Here is a 17,185-nt window from a genome sequence, read left to right as displayed (position 1 = left end):
CATTTTGTAGTCGATGCCGGTGTCGCCCAGTTGCAGGCAGTGAGCTTGACAATTGCCCAGTCCCCTGTTTTTTCTAATGACGCTTTGTTGTACCGATCACATCAGCAAGAGCCCTGCCCCGCTCTTACGCAGCCGGGCCCATCGTCAGCTTCTCACTGGGAATAGATCAAAGAGCAGGTGAGTCACAGCTGTGAGGGAGGAAGGGAGGGAGGGAGGAGTGACTCTCCCCACGTCAGCAAGGCTGACACAGAGGCTCCCCATTCAACGAGAGCCACAGAGAGCAGTGCGGAGGGGATGGACTGATGCCTCGAATGAACAGGCTGAGGAACATTGCAGCAGTACGATTAGTATGTGAGAACACACTTCAGGTTCTTGTTCTCGTGGTAATGATTGTGCTGTTTCAACATTTTCACAGTGCATCAGCTCATATGAGTCACATTACAACAGTAAAAAAAAGAAACACCGTACTTGGTTCCATAAGGGCTGGCTTTTGTCAAGGCTGCAAGAAATCCAAATTCCCTGTGCTCGTCATTTTATAATAAAGCAGTTGGTGCTACACGAATAAGGACTAGGGCGTGGATTCCCTAAGATACACACAGTAACTCAATGTATTTCTGTGTTTGTGCTGGGTTTACCATCGCAGCGCTCCAGTGACATTCTCCTTTCTGGATTACAACATTAGGCAGTGCTCTAGACTCTTGAAAACCTCAAATCAACTGCATGTTAGAGCTGCAGCAGTAAATATTTGGAACCTATAAGAGCAACTCATTCTGTAGTTGCTGCTTCTCCAACATGAGGCTGTAACAGTTCTCCAAATAAGTACCTTACCTTTTTTGTTCAATTTAATCATGTATATACATGCCTCAAAATTGACATTTTAGTCTGAAGCAACTTTTTCAGTCAGTATAAATATATATTTATCCCTATTCGCAGAATTTGACTTGGATGCGTTACTCCTGGGATATTTTGTAAACCTGGTCTAATTCAGAGCTTTTTATTGAGCATTTAGCCACACAGCAGATTGTGAAATGCAATTTCAACCTCTTAAAAAGTATATTTGTTTAAAGAAAACAACCAAAAAAAAAAAAGCACCAGGCTTCTGTAAGTGGTGACGGACATTTTTAAACAAGTTTGAGTAAAAAGATTGAGAAAGTAATCTAAGCTTTCACTTTTCCAAACATCTAACCAGGCCGTTGAAAATCTGTTTAAGGGAAATGCCACTTTGGCAGCAGCAAAAGATTAACACACATTTGGTGCTGGAGTGGATCTTTATGGCGATAGGATGATATCTGCAGGACCAAACGGAAATAAACGTCATAATGACACATTTTTTGTGCAGTCTGAAAATGTGTCTCAGCTATATTTGGTGCCAAACAATGGAGCTTTAGACTGAAAAGTATTAGCTTTATCGAGCTTTGGCTAAACGTCTCGCCAGGATCAGTTCAATGTTGTTGTTTGTTTTTTTTTTGTCTTTTCAGGGGATATGTTGACAGGAAAAATACAAAATGTCTTCATACTTCTATTTGGTAAGACGCCGTTTTTCAGTTTCTGCTGCGAACAGGCGCCGTCGTCTCGAATCAGTTTCAACCCTTTCCGTGTCACAGCATCAACTCTTGTCAGTACTGTGTAAACGCCTGAGAGGATCCTGTGTCAGTCACTTTAACCGTCATCTGTCAGCCTCAGCCGAGCACCGGCAACACTCCACACAAGTCCACGGAAGCTCCTGGAAACCACCGCCTCAGTTGTGATGCGTATGGATGAAATATCTGTACAAAAATGCTCAATGCCCACATTTCCGTAGCTGTTTTTTGTGGTTCCCATCTGATTTTTACCTTGACGTGGTCTGTTATCTCCAGACCAGCTGATACAGCGTTCATGAATGAGAGGGCTAAACACTGAAGCATTGTTCTTTATATTGCTCAACGCAGACACAACAGCTCTCACACACATTTACTCTCAAAATGACTGAGACGAGAAGGACACTTGAGGAGGACGGGGATTTAAATGAGAGAAATGGGTGACCGACACCACCATTATCTTTCTTCCCATCAAAGTGCTTTTTGTTTTGAAGATCAAACTGTACACTATTAACATACATATTATCTGCATGCTCAAAACTCATCGTCTGAAAATAGGATGGTCTACATCTTCAAAACTATGGGATGAGTGCGTTTTGATTTTGAAGAATGATTACTGGTAGAAAGGGGCATCACATGTCGTCACAGTGGCCGCTAAGATCTGAATGGATATGAGGGAATAGACTGGCCATCAAGAGGGAGCTTCTGTCCTGTAGAGGACTCTGATGCAGTATTTAACACATGAAGATACTGATTGGCTGTAGGTCTTTCAGTCTGTAGCCAGTGGATATGAAAGAAAGTGATGAAGAATTGCTAACAGGTTATATGGGAGTGAATCCAGGTGAGGCTGTGTGAGACGCAGTGAGCGCACAGTCTGATCCTCCCTGTTCGGGTGTCTCTGCTCTCCTCAGGCCGCCGTAAAGCCTCTCTTCTACTGACACGATCAGCTTGTCTGTCAGGCTGCTCTCTGCCTGCAGGGAAACCTCTGATAGGATAGCCTGACTACTGTTGTTGTTCTTGTTGTCCACTCTTGGATCCATGTGGCTCATTTGTGCAGTCGCAGTGCTCGCAGATCGACTGGTTGTGCTTTCTGTGTCCTTGTTCGGAGAGACTTTGCAGCCATCGGTGTCACCACTGCACTCTGCACAGCTCGAAGTGTTTGTTGTTGGGTCGGTCCCCTCACATGTTCTCTCTGTAGCGTTCCCTGCACCTCCTTCGCTTGATTGATCTCCTCCCTCCGCGTCCTCAGAGGCCGCAACCTCACTGGCTTCTTCATCTGCAGCACTCGCTATGCGTGAGAGCGTGCTGTGATATCTGGTGTCCAGAGGATAACCGGCACTGTCACCCCTCCTTAATGGAGTAAACCTCTGCCTCTCCAAAGACGGAGAGTACCTTCCACCAGAGACTGACCCGGGATCGCTGTATTGCTTATGTCTTTGCCACTGTTTGCGGAGGTGAACTCTGGATCTGTGCCTGGAGCGCAGTGGAGAGTCCTGCTGGTCGAAGCGTGGGTCGTGACGAAGGAACTCATTAAAAAGAGCATCTGTCTTTTCATCGATGCTGTAGTCACGGCGGCGGAGACGAGGTCTGTGAGGACTGGAGGGCTGGGTGATTGGTTTCATTAGGGGAGACATGAGAGACTGGGATTCCAGGAGTTTCTGAGGATGCAGGGGTTTCAGTAATTGATATGGTTCTTGGAGGGTGTGAGATAAGCTGCCACTCTGAGATTTCTGCTTCAGTTTTTCCACTGTCTCTGTGCTGTCCGCCATCTGGTCTTCCAGCTCCTCTTGAAACAGCCTGGCCTCGACACTCTCACACACTGAACCTTTTCTTCCAGAGCTGGTGAAAAACAGCCTTCTCTCAGATGCTGTCTTCCCTCGGGGTGCTCCAGGAGCCCCAAAGAGCCGCATCTCTTCAGGGGCTTTTGATGGTGCTTCGATGGAGGCATAGCCACTGTCCATTTGAAGAAGCTTCCTGTTTCCTCCCTCACCCTCTCCTCCAGCTCCACTTCCCATCTCACTATCCACACCTGAGGCCCCTCTGGTCCCCCCCTCCAACCCATCCCCATCTCCTTCTCCTTCAGGCTCATCATCCAGGTCTTGTGACAGGCAGCTGTCAAGGGCAGAACGAGCCCCTGCACCCCCAATGGATGAGACGCTGTCTGCATCACTGCGGATGGACTCTCGATCGGTGCTGCTCTGGTCTGAGGAGGCATATTGCTCCAGAGAAGCTCGCAAGCTCCAAATGTCTCTGTACAGGGAAGGTGGGGCCTCCAAGCTCTCCTGGCGTGTCATGAAGGACAGAGATGAGCCCGAGTCAGTCCTTTGTCTGGCCTCAGCTCCCAACACCACTTCATCTCCATCATCCACCTCCGCTTCATTCTTTTTCTTCACATCTGCTGTGTCTGTTTTTGTGTCTGTGGTCTTCTTTAACATGTCTTCAAACTTTTCCTGCATGTCAGCTTCTTGTTCTGTCCCAAACAAGTAATTGCTCTCTGAAGATTCTCGCTCGTCTCCTGCTGCTTCTCTTCTCATAACTGCTCCAAACATCGTCTCTTCTTCCACTCCTTTGACCGTGGCCTCATCTTGCCTTTGAGTGAGATCTGATGGCAAGCAGAGTTCCTCTTTCCTGGAGCTGATGCTACCACCTATCTCCACCATGGCTTCCAGTTTTGGCCTACACAGACAGAGGGCACAGAGGTCAGAAAATGATATGATGGTGTAAGTCATTGAGTTAAGGACAGGGATATACCTCCTGAGGAAGACTGAGGATGCAGGATGAGAGAGAGACTCTGCAGAGAGGGACTGGAGGCCGCTGGTCTGGATGGGAGTGTGTGGGAAAGATTCAAAGGCGTCATCTGCGAGAGGAGAGGAATCCTCTTCAGTGTGCTCGGTGGTTTCACTTGCTGCTCTCTGTCTATGGAAGGGTCCCCTCCTTGGGGACCCTGGTGGAAATTCACACACATCATCATGTTACTCTATCGCACTTTTTTTCTAAGCGAGACATTTTCCATACATTAGAAATTACTCATGATTCATGGCATCTATACAAACCTTTGGCATCCAGACTGGCAGCCCGGTGACTGGTATCAAACTTCCACCTTTTAAAGTAAGGCCCAGCCCCCTCCAGACTGGCGTGCCGCCGCAGTTTAGAGAAGAAATGCAGGACTGAAGTCTGGGCCTGAGTTTGTGTGGGCTCTCCTCTCAGTCCCCTTTCACTCTCAGCCTCTCCCCTGTCCCCGAGAGCCTCCATCTGACACAGGAGATGAAGGGAGAGAAAGGATGGAAGGAAGCGATGACACATTAAGGAAGGAGACACACTAAGATGAATCGTGACGGGCAGAGGCAAAGCCCTCGGGGGACAGCAGTTTGTCATTTTGTCACTCAGTTCCAGCAGTAACTGATGTCACTGTGCATCAGTAGGTTTTAGCCTGTGGCAGCTGCTTCTCGCTGGTTACGTATGATACAAGTGGATGAATCTGCACCACAGAAATTTCCTGTGGAAATATTTTTCATATCTAAATGGCATGAATGTAGCTATACTAAGATTTCAGTTTGACAGCTTTTTTTGAGAAAGTATCAATGCTTTATCATAATTAGAATGTTATTTTATACAGAAATATGACAACAACAGCAAAAGAACACAGAGCAAGTGTTGTTTGCTGAAATGTTTAGTCACAAAAAAGAAACCTTAATTCTAAGGTTTTATATATAAGGGCAAAGCAAAAGATCATCTGGTGCTTACTGGGTCTTGAAATTTGGTCAATTCAACATAAGATTAACAACACTTCATGACATAATACAAAAACTAAGGCAAAAAGCAGTAGCAGTATATAAAAACCTAAGTACGCCTTTCGTGTTTCTATCGGAGTTAAGAAGGTAAATAGCAGCCAGGTGTTGCTAATCAGTTGCACTTTATTAACTGACCATCAGAAAGTGTGAGCACTTCCATAAAAGCAGAAATTTTGGCAGTTATATTACGGATTCAGGTGTGGTTTGACATGGTGCAAAGGAGAAAAAAGATCTCATCCATCTGCCCTTAACAATTACAGACCAGTTACCATAACATCCCACATAATGAAAGTCCTGCTGAGACTGTTAGGCTCACCTAAGTAATCAAGCACCTTTCAAGACTCACTATAGTTTGCTTATCATCCCGGGGTTGGTGTTGAAGATGCCATCTACCTGCTTCGGTGAGCCCACTCTCATTTGGACAACGCACACAGCACTGTGAGGATCATGTTCCTTGATTTCTCCAATGCTTTTCATACACTTCAGCCTATACTATTATGTGAGAAGCTTTAATAAAAAATAGAGGTTCAGAGAATCTGCAAAAAAACCAAATTACATCTCAGACTCTTCAGGCCTCATTAAGCATTGTAAATCTTAAAGTTCATGAAAATACAATTAAAACATTGAGCATGCATGGCTTTTCTGGAGTGGTTGTCAGGAGAAAGACTCATCTGTCTTAAAACATCTCGACAGCACAGCTTAGGTTTTTATCTGAACAAACCACAAGACTTCTGGAACAGACGAGACCAAAGTGGACTTTTGCGGTCATAATGCACAGCAGCAGGTTCAGTTCAAACCAAACGCAGAACATCAATACAAACACCTCATACCAACTGCGAAGCACAGTGGTGGTGCGTCAATGAGACTGACAGCTAAAGCTTGGCTGAAATTGAGTCATGAAACTGAAGAATGATCTCAAGTCAGCAGCAAATCTACAACAGAATGGCTGAAAAAGAATCAAGGTGTTGGAACGACCCATTCAAAGTCCACACCTCGGCCTGATTGAAATGCTGTGGTGGGAATTTAATAAAGCCATACAAAAACCAATGCTGCAAGCCGAATGGACGGAAAAAACATTCTAAAGAAGAGATTGATAACATCATCCATCCATTTTCTATGCCGGTTTAATCCAACTCGGGTCGTAGAGCCTATCCCAGCTGTGATTGGACGAGAGGCAGGGGCAGGTACACCCGGGACAGGTTGCCAGTCCATCACAGTTATTGAACATCATACAGAAAACAATTACTTCAAGTTACTGCTACTGAAGTTGGTTCTTCAAGCTATTAAATCACAGGATGTATGCAGTTGTTCACATGCTGCTCCTGCATATTGGCTTAGTTTTTCTATATTAATGACACCTTGTAATTTGTCTATGTTGTTGTTGTTGTTGTTCAATGTTGTTGTTCATCCTAGGTTTTATTGACCTAAATCTTTAAGTATCACGAAGTTGGTTCTCTTTTTATCAGGTCGTATGACTGTGGCAACCTCCACTGAAAACCCAACCTGCTCCAGGGCATGTTAGGGTTTGAGATTAAAGTTCAATACACATAAAAGCACTGCTTCCCAACCAATAACGTCTCTTTGAAAATGAAAACATAAAATAGATGCTAGAGTCAAAGACCAAATAGGCTTTATTAGACATGTTTCAGGCAAAAGCAAGATCTCCATTTCTAGGGTTAGTGAAGCCAGATCACCTAAAGATACCCTGGTTATGTTGAACCTGCTTGAACCTGTGAATTTTCTTTGTCTCACATTTATTTGCATGTTGTTTTAATCATAGTGTATTTTGGTTTCAAGTCTTTTTTTATATATCTTTTGTAATCGTGTGTTTTTGTGTTTTCTAAAAGGATGGATATCTGAAATGTTTTTCCTTTTGTTCTTCCTTTCTGTCATATTGTCGCTTTTCTCATAGTTTTTTGTTGTGATGTTTTCTTTCATTTCTTCTCTGAACAGTTGTGTTTTGTATCTTTATTTGTTCTGAATTGTTATAGCTGTTGTGTGTGCTGTTGTGTGTGAGTGTGTCCGTGCATTTCTTTAGCTTTGTTGTCGTGTTTTATCCACTTTTGTGGTGTTTTGCATCTCAAAGTCACTGTAAGAAGTAAAGCATTGTAAAAATGTCAGATATTGCTCAACACTATTTTGAAAGGTATGTCAGTGGAAATTATGTCTGAGAACAAAACAAAGAGAAAGAGTAAAAAAAAAAAGGACGACATCTGCCACACGCTGACAAGTTTATGAAACTGTCTCTGACGCTTCCCAGAATGCAGACGTTCAGCAGGTGCAGTGCTCACTGTTCTTTGTCTGTTATCAAACTTAAAATTCATCCTCTTGAAGCATTAATGTAAGCATTAAAAAATTCAAAGGGAATCCATTAGGTAAAGCTCTGATTAACTAAACAACTAACTGACTAACATTGTCATGTTATTGTTGTTATTGCGACTTAAATAATTTTCTTTTAAAAAGATAGAAAGGAAAGAAGGGCAGACTTACTGTCTGTGACCGTGTGTGCTGTGTTTTTAAGGCAGATGAGGACTGCCTGAATCCTTGGTCCAGGACGATGGAGTGATGTGGCTCTCCTGGAAGTCCCCCGCTCAGACTCTGTCCAATCCAGTCGGGGACTCTTCTCTCTACAGGCTGGAGATGGAATGGAACCAGTTTTGTTTTGTTGACTCACTCAGACTGCAACTGTGGTTAAATAAACCACATTTCTGATATGAATTTCATGTTGTTAAGTTACCTGGTAGATGGTGAGGGGCAGTTTGGACGCTGCTGTCTCACTGATGTTGATGGTGCTGCTCTCTGTTGAGTCACACTCCATGATGGTGAGTATTTTCAAGTCGCATGGGGCTGGAGGCAGGTGAAGGTGGGTCAGTCGGGCCTTTTTCAGGTGGTGGAAGTCTCCTTCGGTCAGAGTGTACCTGAGGCCAAAGAGTAATTATCTAATCTGAGTCCATCAAACTCAGGCAAAAGATAACAGGAAAATTCAGCTTTGCTTGGGGGAGCTATACCTGCGTCCTTTGTCCTGAGTCATTTTCTCCTGTTCGTAAAGTGCAGATTCGTTGAAGGAGACTCTTCGTCCAGTAGACCCAGTAGAGACGAATCGCTCTGGCTCTCCATCGTGACAGCTTGACGCTGAGAGAGCGTCTGATTCATCCAGACGAATTGTGATTTCTGAGCGACAAAGATTACAAGGACACATCAACAGAGGGAAATGATTGAGATCGAGATGATACCGGACCGGACTATATATATGTACTTGAAAGAAAAACAGTTCTGACCTTGTGTGGGCTGAGAATCCTCAGCATAAGTGGTGTTTGTCTTCTCAGGGTCATCGCTCGCTCTGAAAATAAGAAATTATTGATACTATTTCTGCTCTTTTAAAAGTTTTAAAACATTGCAGCTTTTTACTCCCTATCCCATTCACTTTAAACCTGGAGCAGTCTTCATTCCAGTGGCCCCTGTCCTCCCATGTCTTTCCATGCAAACCTGGACCAGCACCCACCTGGAGTAGCGTCTTCCACCCAAGCAGCAGCGGTGACAGAAGAGGAGCAGCAGAGAGAGCAAGACCAGCATCCCCCCAGCAAAAACACTCAGTAGCACCAAAAGCAGCACATAGTTCTCCACCTGGCCGGCCGACACGGGCACATCCTGAGGGCGTAAAAGAAGGGTATTTTGAAGCCCTTGTACTGTACGTGAAAATAATTGTCTTATGTTGCAACACCAAAGCATTGTACACAAGTCTAACAATCGGATATAACAACATGCCTTTGTAATGTCTGACAAGGGTCACTCTGCATATCTCTACATTTGCATCCTGAATACTATTTTCATAGATTTCTGTCCTTATTTTTGAGGGAGCACTAGGGAGCACTACAATCAATTAATAAGGAGAAGACTAACATATTGACACTACAAATTCGTAAAATAGCAGCAAACAGCCAGGCTGCCATGTTTTGATATTTTAATAAGCTGCACTTATTGATCAAATAAAACACAGTTTCTAAATGACAAACTTTTTCAGTTGCTGTGGTTCTGAAAGTTAAATGTTTTCCCATACTTGGTTTATACAAGATTTCAGGTACAGTTCAGGGCCTTTCTTGATGCATTTTTGTTCGACAGCTCTCGTTTAATGGGGAACGGTTCTGGACTACAGAAAGGCTGATTTTGCACCCAGACTCTTTTACTGTGGAGCCATACTGTTGCAAACGTGCGGTTTGTGGTTTGGCACCACCTTGCTGAAATTAGTATAACTTATCTAAAAAAAGAAGTAATCTGGAAGGCTGCATATGTTGCTCCAAAATCTGAATTGGTGCATCATTCAAATTGATTTATTTACTCCCAAACCATCAAGGATGCTGGATTTTCAACTGTGTGCTGATAAACAGATGGGTGGTTTGTCTCCTCCTTGGTTTGGAGGATGCAGTATCCATGATTTCCCAAAGGAATTCCAAATTCTGATTCATCAGACCACGGAACAGTTTTTCATTTCCCTCTCTTCCATCTTAAATGAGCTCTGGACCACAGAAGCTGACATGAATCTTGTTTATATTTGTATTTTGTTAGCATTTTCTATGCAGAGTTTGAACTTGGATTTGTGGATGCAAAAGTTAAGTGTGTTCACTGACAAGTGTCCTGAACCTGTGCTTGGACTTACAGAATATCTTCCGTTTTTTATACATTGCTGGCTGAGGGTCTTGAGATCAGGATCATTCATTGTTGCATATTGCCCTTGTATTATAACAATATTCACTGTAGATGACAAAATTATTTGCAAATTCACTGTTTCTCCACACAGAGTAAGGAACCCCTGTTCATCTTCATGTCCTCTCTGGAATGTTCTGTTTACTCCCAGTCATGATATTGACCTGTTGCTAATTTGCTAATTAATCTAATTAACTGTGACACATTCAACTTTTGTTGCCCTTGTCCCAAAGCCAAAATTTAGATCAATATATTGCACAACATCAGTTCATAGTTAGATGCTTTGCACATCTTTGAATTCAGTTCTCATTTATATTTTACACAATATCCCAACCTTTCTGTAAATGTGATTGTACTCCAGTTATGTAGAGCAAAACTGATACGTTGTAGAGTGTCACCTAAGGGATCAAAAACAATTTAAGGGTGACAGTGATTTTATTATCTATTTATGTTCATATGAAAACCAAAGATTGCTGTTTCGAAGAAAGACGGGAAGTATTTCTGTGAATAATCTCTCTATCGAGTGTGTGCTTCCTGTTTTGAGTGAACCGTGAGCTGTTGATTTTCAAACTCACTCACTCACTAAAATAAAAAATAAAATAACTGCCCTGGACAAGAAAATATGTGCTCGAATCTTTAACGGCGGCGATACAGAACGTTGGAGTCGCTAGACTCCCAGTCCATCCGCACAATGAGTGAACTTGAGGTTTTACCAAATTACACATTGTAATCCTGTTACCAGCTGTGCGTGGGATGGGACAGAGCCCTGGTTTTCTGTGTCTGACCTGCTTTCTTTTTCTGTAGATATTTTTGATAAAAGAGTTCCGTTAAACAACCAAATATGCTGCCAAACCTTTATTCCCAGCAGCAAGTAAAATAAATCGACACTCAAACACTGACTGATAGATCACAAAAAACAAAATAGTGAAAGTAGGAAAAAATCACACAAAATATGGAAACATCGCTGACTTTGCTTGATGTAAAAAGCCCTATATTTTTACCCTAATATCAACTATTTCAGCACAAACATAAGCTTCCTCAGTCTAACCCTGATCCTGTCTGTGCCCTCTTATGCTTGGCTTGCAGAGCATCAATTTAATTTCCTTTCCTTGTATTCGCATGGCATTGGTGCAGCTCATAACTCTCCTTTAACAAGGCAGAAGCCTGCATATCTCTGTTGTCATGTTTTGCTGCTGAGAACACGGTGGCTGCATTTCATTCTGCTGGGACTGTTTTTTCTCTCTCTCTCTCTCTCCGAGCTTCTCAGTGGGCAGTGAAGAATCTCTTCGTGGCATTACACTGACAGCTAAGCGTTGTAATATTTAATGAGTGGAATTAACGCTCAAACACTCTCTTAAGTCCCTACATCCTCACAGTGACTTTTACCCAGATGCACAGTCATTTACGTCCTGTCTGCTCACTCACACACTTGCATTGACAACTACGACTGCTCTCTTCTGATAAATACTCTCAGTCTTGGCTGAGCGCGGCTGGGGATGCTAATCGAAACGTCATCGAGACCCTTAATTCAATTTCCCAGCTCTTCTCAATGAGAGGGAAATGAGGCCTCCGCAGGCTAAAAATGGAAATCGGAGGTGGAGGAGGAGGAGGAGGAGGATGCCGACGCACATGAGCAATCCCCACATAAGACTTTCCTGGCTCCTCTTCCGATGCCAGTTTCAGAACGAAGTGCTCAAATAATTGGAATATTTACACCATCACAAATGGAATATTTATCAATTGGATTTGGTGTTATTAAGATGTTAATGAGGATCTTTGCAAAAAGCTTTAGAGCGGAAGCAAAAGTGCAGAAGTTCACCCTTGAGCACAAACCACCTTTTTTGATAATGACTTTAATAGGAGCTGCAAAGACCGTAAGCATACTAGAGCCTGTCTGTCTGTTTGTCTGCCCCGAAAACGCCAAACTCCTAAAATATCCTTTCTAACCAACATACAGCAAAGAAAAGCAAGATTAAAAAGAGTTGCGACTGTTGACGGTCCTCAATCAGTTCATGGGGAAGAAGCAAAAACTGTGAATTTCATGATGACTCTGCTTTTAGAGTTAATCAAAAGCATCTTCTGAGAGGTCACCAACTTAGCAACATCAATCAGTCTGTCAGCTTCAATCACAAGTTACGTTTAAGTGCAGCAAGTCACTTCATGGAGGTGAGTGTGCTGCTGAACACAAAAGGCTGTCATTTCCTGCTTGTTTCACATAGATAAAAAGATCCTTTTTTTCAGTCAGCCTCAAACCAGCTTCAGGCCTGAATGAGTTAAACTGAGCACCCTGTCTAAAAGAAATCGTATATATTTCATATTCATAGATGCCGCAGCAGCCTACATTCAGCTGAAGCCACTTGAGACACAAATTAGATCTTGGACGCTGTATGCATGTGTCTGATACACCCACAGTAAAAACATGTATGAGCATCAGACCGTTTGTGACTTAAAGAAATCCGCTGTTTTTACAAGCTCAGCCAAACAAGAAGAACAGCACCATTGATCAGCCGGAGCAGTGAAGCCTCTCGCTGATCTTCAGGCCATGTTTCCAACACACTCTGCAGAGGCAAACTGGCAGTAATTTCTCCCTCTGCACAGACAGATTTAACTAACTGATAATCACAATCAGCTCCTCATCCTCCAGAGGACACATGGTGCACAAAACCAAGTCCTTTTTTTTTTTTTTTAAATCAGACCTTCTTTGATTACTGATCATGCTAATTACCATCACTTCTCAATCTATAATGCTTACGACTGGCACAGTATTCAGTATCATTCGCAGAGTTGTGAAACATTCTTCAGGCAGAGCTGCCATAAACCAGACTACAGACACCAGCTGAAGGTGTGGACAGTATGTGTTGATAGATAGGGAGGGATTCATATTGCACTACTCACAGTGGAGTTCTCAGTCAGACTTGTCAGAACAGGCAGATCATTGCTCATGGTCCAGGTCAATGTGAGTGAGCCCTGCAGAGGATGAGGAAAGTAAAGTGTCAGACAGCTGGGCATCGATAACACTTCTGTGTTTGATACAGAAACTTCAAAGTACAGATCATTTGGTGAATGACATGAAACTCAGTTTCTCTCTGAGTTAACAAATGCAATCAAAAACCGCAGTTGAACTCATTAATTAGTTTTTTTAAGACATGGTCACTGCTCTGTTCTCTGTATTATTCTCATTTGAAAAATTATCATTTTTATTTCCAGTGTACAAAAATGAGTTTACATGTTTGAATGTGCAAAAATTCAAATAAAAACATCCCCTTACTTTTCTATATTAGTAGATTGCTGCAACACCTTTTATCCCTTTTTAGCCTGAAATTCTCTGTTTTATCTGTTTTAGTTCCTTTAAGGCAACCCTCCCAAAAGGCACAGTCTGCTCTGTTCGGTAAAAAAATGCTGTATACGACTCAGCTGCTTATTCGGTGTTGGATGTTTGCTTGATGTGCCAAACTAAGCACTAGGCAGATGCTATTTAGATAAATTACATGGAGATTCAGACAAGTAGCAGTATAGGTGTGAGTATAGGTGTCAAACACAGCAAGTGATTTGTCTGGCACTGACTCTGAAATCTTATGTTTCTGGGTTGTAACATCCTCAGCAGCAGCTTATTTTACTTAACTGCTAAGAAATGACTAATTTATAAAGAAAAAAAAAGGCAGATGAGAATGTAACGTAAAATATGGCTTTAAGAGTTCAATATATATTCAAAATCCCAGCTGCAGTGTTTGATGCTGCCAAGGCTAAGGTATTCAGAATTTTAGCCTTGACTTTCACATGTATTAAAACTCCACACACGTCAAATACCCAGTTTATGATGCAAGCTCTCTCATGCAGTTTTGAGATCAGATTGCACATCTCTGGCTGTTGAGACAGTAATAAGCTCCCCTTGGCGTTACAGAAAAGATTATACAACTGTCACAGCCTGTACAGTACAGCCACCGAGTGATCGGCTGGTCTCCTTATGTCAGTTAGGTGTAATGCTCCTTTAACATATCCAAAACCTCACTTTAACTGTTCTCTTGGTTGATTCCTGTGCATTAGACTCCTCTTTGTACAAAGATTTGTGGCACTATTGTGACACTATTATCTCCAAGCTCCATCTCTAAAGTGACCATTCTGCAGTAACGCATATGAAACAGCAGAGCAGCTTGTGTAACATCAGTCCATGATTGTATTCCTCTCTCATGCTGCTAACGCCGCTGCGCATTCCCTCGCTGTAAGAGTCATATTTTATGTAATATCTCAGACAAACCAGCAGCTCAAGGTAATGATGATGCGGCTGAAGCTCTGAATAGAAAGAAAAATCACACACACACCACTGCACATGCATGTGAATCCTTGTTCTGTTGAATCATCTTCATTGAAGCTTTACACACTGTCAGTGCCAGTGGGTCATTTTGTCCCAACATTTGTTTGTGTCCCGGGTGTTTCACTCTTGCTCTGATTAACAGAACAGATTGTCTATGAAAATACTGGGATTTTAGAGCCTGCCTGCTTTTATTTGATTTGTATGCGCTCTCTGACACATTGTTAAATCTAAAGTATTTTTCAGAGGAATTAAACAAGGTATGAGTGGAAACAGGAAGCTTTCCAAGGAGAGCATTCATAAATGTTTATTGATGAATTTCATGATTTATTGAGCTTTTTGGGATTTTTTTTTTAATCAATTTTTTTTATCAGGGCAAACATTGAAACCCAGCTTCAGTAGACTTCACCGTGACAATCAAACCAAGTTTCTTAGAGCATCGAAGTTAAATCCCCAAACGTGAAAATAAATGTCCAAATCTGGTGATTTGCAGAATGCATGAAATTTGCAGAGATTAAAATATGTACCACAGTATGTTAGTCCTATCTTCTTTTTATCTATTCAGCAAGATATTCCAAATAGTCCACCCTTGTTGTTGATATAACAGCAGCAATGATGGTAATGTATAATAATATCACATTTTCTATGTTTCGTCATTATTTTATGGGCATGTGGGGTCATTAAATCAAACTAAAAATTTAAAGCACAGTGTGCGTGCCTGCTCCTGGTGTTATCCATGGGTTTAATGGCATGTTGTATTTGCACATTAGTTCTGGTTTATCACTCAGACAAATGGTTGAGGCGTCTCAAACAGACACGCTTTCAACATAAGTTCATGGCACTTCAATGATGCTGATGGTGTTTTCATCGTTATAAATACCATCAGTAGGAGATGGAAGAAGGTGGTGAGAGGGATTATTGCATATCACCCAGACGTGTGAGTGGGTGACGAAGTGCCCCAGATGTGCTGTGTCTTACGGTCTATACGGGCGGTGTTGAAGGAGCTTCTATCCTCTCTGTGCAGAGTGACTACAGCGATCCGCTGCAGCCGGCGGCGCTCGGCAGCGGCAGCCTCAGCATCAGCATCACCATCAGCAGCATCTTCTTGTCTCCTTCGAAAGCCCGCCGATCAGGGCAGCCCCATGTCTCTGCGTCGCCTGCTCTCACCCTGCGAGGTTATAAATTACGACTGGTCACACGGGAGCCTTCATGTGCCGGACAGACGGGGAGCTCCGGCGAGGTCCCTGAGCGTCAAACACTTCCCAATAAATCACATGCTGCGATTTTCTAGACTCTGCTCTGTCACCTATCCCATATCTTACATAATGAAATAGTACCACAGTAAGCAGTGCCGTGAGCACGCCTGAAGACCCGTGCGAACTACTCAGGTTAACTATGAGGGACAAAAATGGGACTCACCCGGTTGTAGACTCTGGTTGAAGCGGTCTACAGGCAGCATGCCCCGTCTGCATACTTTAATTTGGGCTTCAAATAAAGACTGTAGTTATGAATGAACTACACGCGTTTGGACACACCCACCGCCTGCTCCCAATGTGCCATGTGACCAGCGCTGATGATGATGATGATGGTGGTGGTGGTGGTTGTGATGATGTGAGATGGAGGAGAAAATTCGCCTTCATTCAGTCGCTCATGAATGGCAGAAGCTAACAGAAAAGGTGAATCAGTTATCACTGTTATTGGCATCAGCTTAGAAATTTAGGCCAACATAACCAATACAGATATGTTTGAGTATTTTCAGTTCGCTGTGATTGTATCTGTCTCTTTATCTTTGCGGGGAGATAAAATGCATGGACAGACGGGCGGGTACGGTAAACGTTTTTGTAATCTCAGACTTGACCACGTGGTGGCAGCATTGCTCTGTCGGTCTCCAGCTAAAGACAGCACAGAGGTTCTGCATGGAGATGTCAGATCCAGTCTGTTTTGCTATTCTTCATCAAAGTTACAAGATGATAAGAAGAATTTACAGTTGCTGTGAGAGCGTTTCACGTGCTGCTCTGACCCTGTTTTTCTTGATGAATGGCGGTTTGTGTGTGTGTGAACACACTGATGAACACACGATAATTTAACAAACACTCCAGACACAAGACGAGGTTTCTTCATTGGTCTCACTGATTGTTGATGAACACACTAATGTAACAAACATTAGGATCATAAATGGGATTTACAGTTTGAATGGCTTTACTTTCCCATTTGAATTATTTTGTCTACTACCTGTGAGTTTACATCATACCATTTTTCTGCCTCATTTGTATCCAGAAACACAATTTGCAGTCTCAGCCTCAGCCTCTGCAGTGTGCAGTCTGAGTGATGTATTGAGCTGCACGTGCAGCACCGTTTATATCAAAGAGGCTCAAGTGTCACTTCCAGGATGCAGTCTTGAAAGTTCTGATCTAATTTAACCTCCTGTTATTATGTTTTATGATCCATCTATAATGATATCTTTGTGGAAACGTTTTTAGCGCTGACTGTAAATATGTTGCCTCCATAGCACTGTGTTGTTATTAATAGTGCCTAAAGATCTTTCTTAAAAAGTACAAACAAGATTTCTACTGGTTTCTGTCCTTGTCTCACTTCTTTTTTGTTTTCCTGACTCCATCGATGCTGCAGGTTTTCAAGCTGATGATACTGAGATAGATGCACATCATAGATAGTTTGGGTCAGCTCCTGTTTGTAATCTGGTGAGTAAGTCAACTCCCTTGGCGGACAACTTCAGAATATGGAAAGTAGGCTCCTCTGTGTCTGCATGATACTTTATTCATAATGATAATTCAACATCTGAAGAAACT

The 17,185-nt window shown here is 42.7% G+C and overlaps 1 protein-coding gene across 1 annotated transcript; it reads right to left on the bottom strand.

Moving 5' to 3' along the window:
- Positions 1-855: 855 nt before the first annotated feature.
- Positions 856-15,879, bottom strand: LOC140269301 (voltage-dependent calcium channel beta subunit-associated regulatory protein). The gene is made up of 11 exons (XM_072364339.1): positions 15,798-15,879; positions 15,357-15,546; positions 12,965-13,036; positions 8,871-9,016; positions 8,647-8,708; positions 8,377-8,539; positions 8,106-8,286; positions 7,859-8,002; positions 4,631-4,829; positions 4,329-4,521; positions 856-4,253 (listed from the first exon to the last, which is right to left on the bottom strand). Exons 3-11 carry the CDS (start codon positions 13,010-13,012, stop codon positions 2,399-2,401), a joined length of 2,991 nt encoding a protein of 996 aa, XP_072220440.1. The 5' UTR covers positions 13,013-13,036; positions 15,357-15,546; positions 15,798-15,879; the 3' UTR covers positions 856-2,398.
- Positions 15,880-17,185: the final 1,306 nt, after the last annotated feature.

Source organism: Leuresthes tenuis, unplaced genomic scaffold (assembly GCF_036924035.1).
Source record: "Leuresthes tenuis unplaced genomic scaffold, fLeuTen1.0.hap1 SCAF_14, whole genome shotgun sequence".
Taxonomy (NCBI): domain Eukaryota; kingdom Metazoa; phylum Chordata; class Actinopteri; order Atheriniformes; family Atherinopsidae; genus Leuresthes; species Leuresthes tenuis.
This window is presented reverse-complemented; position numbering and strand designations above follow the sequence as displayed.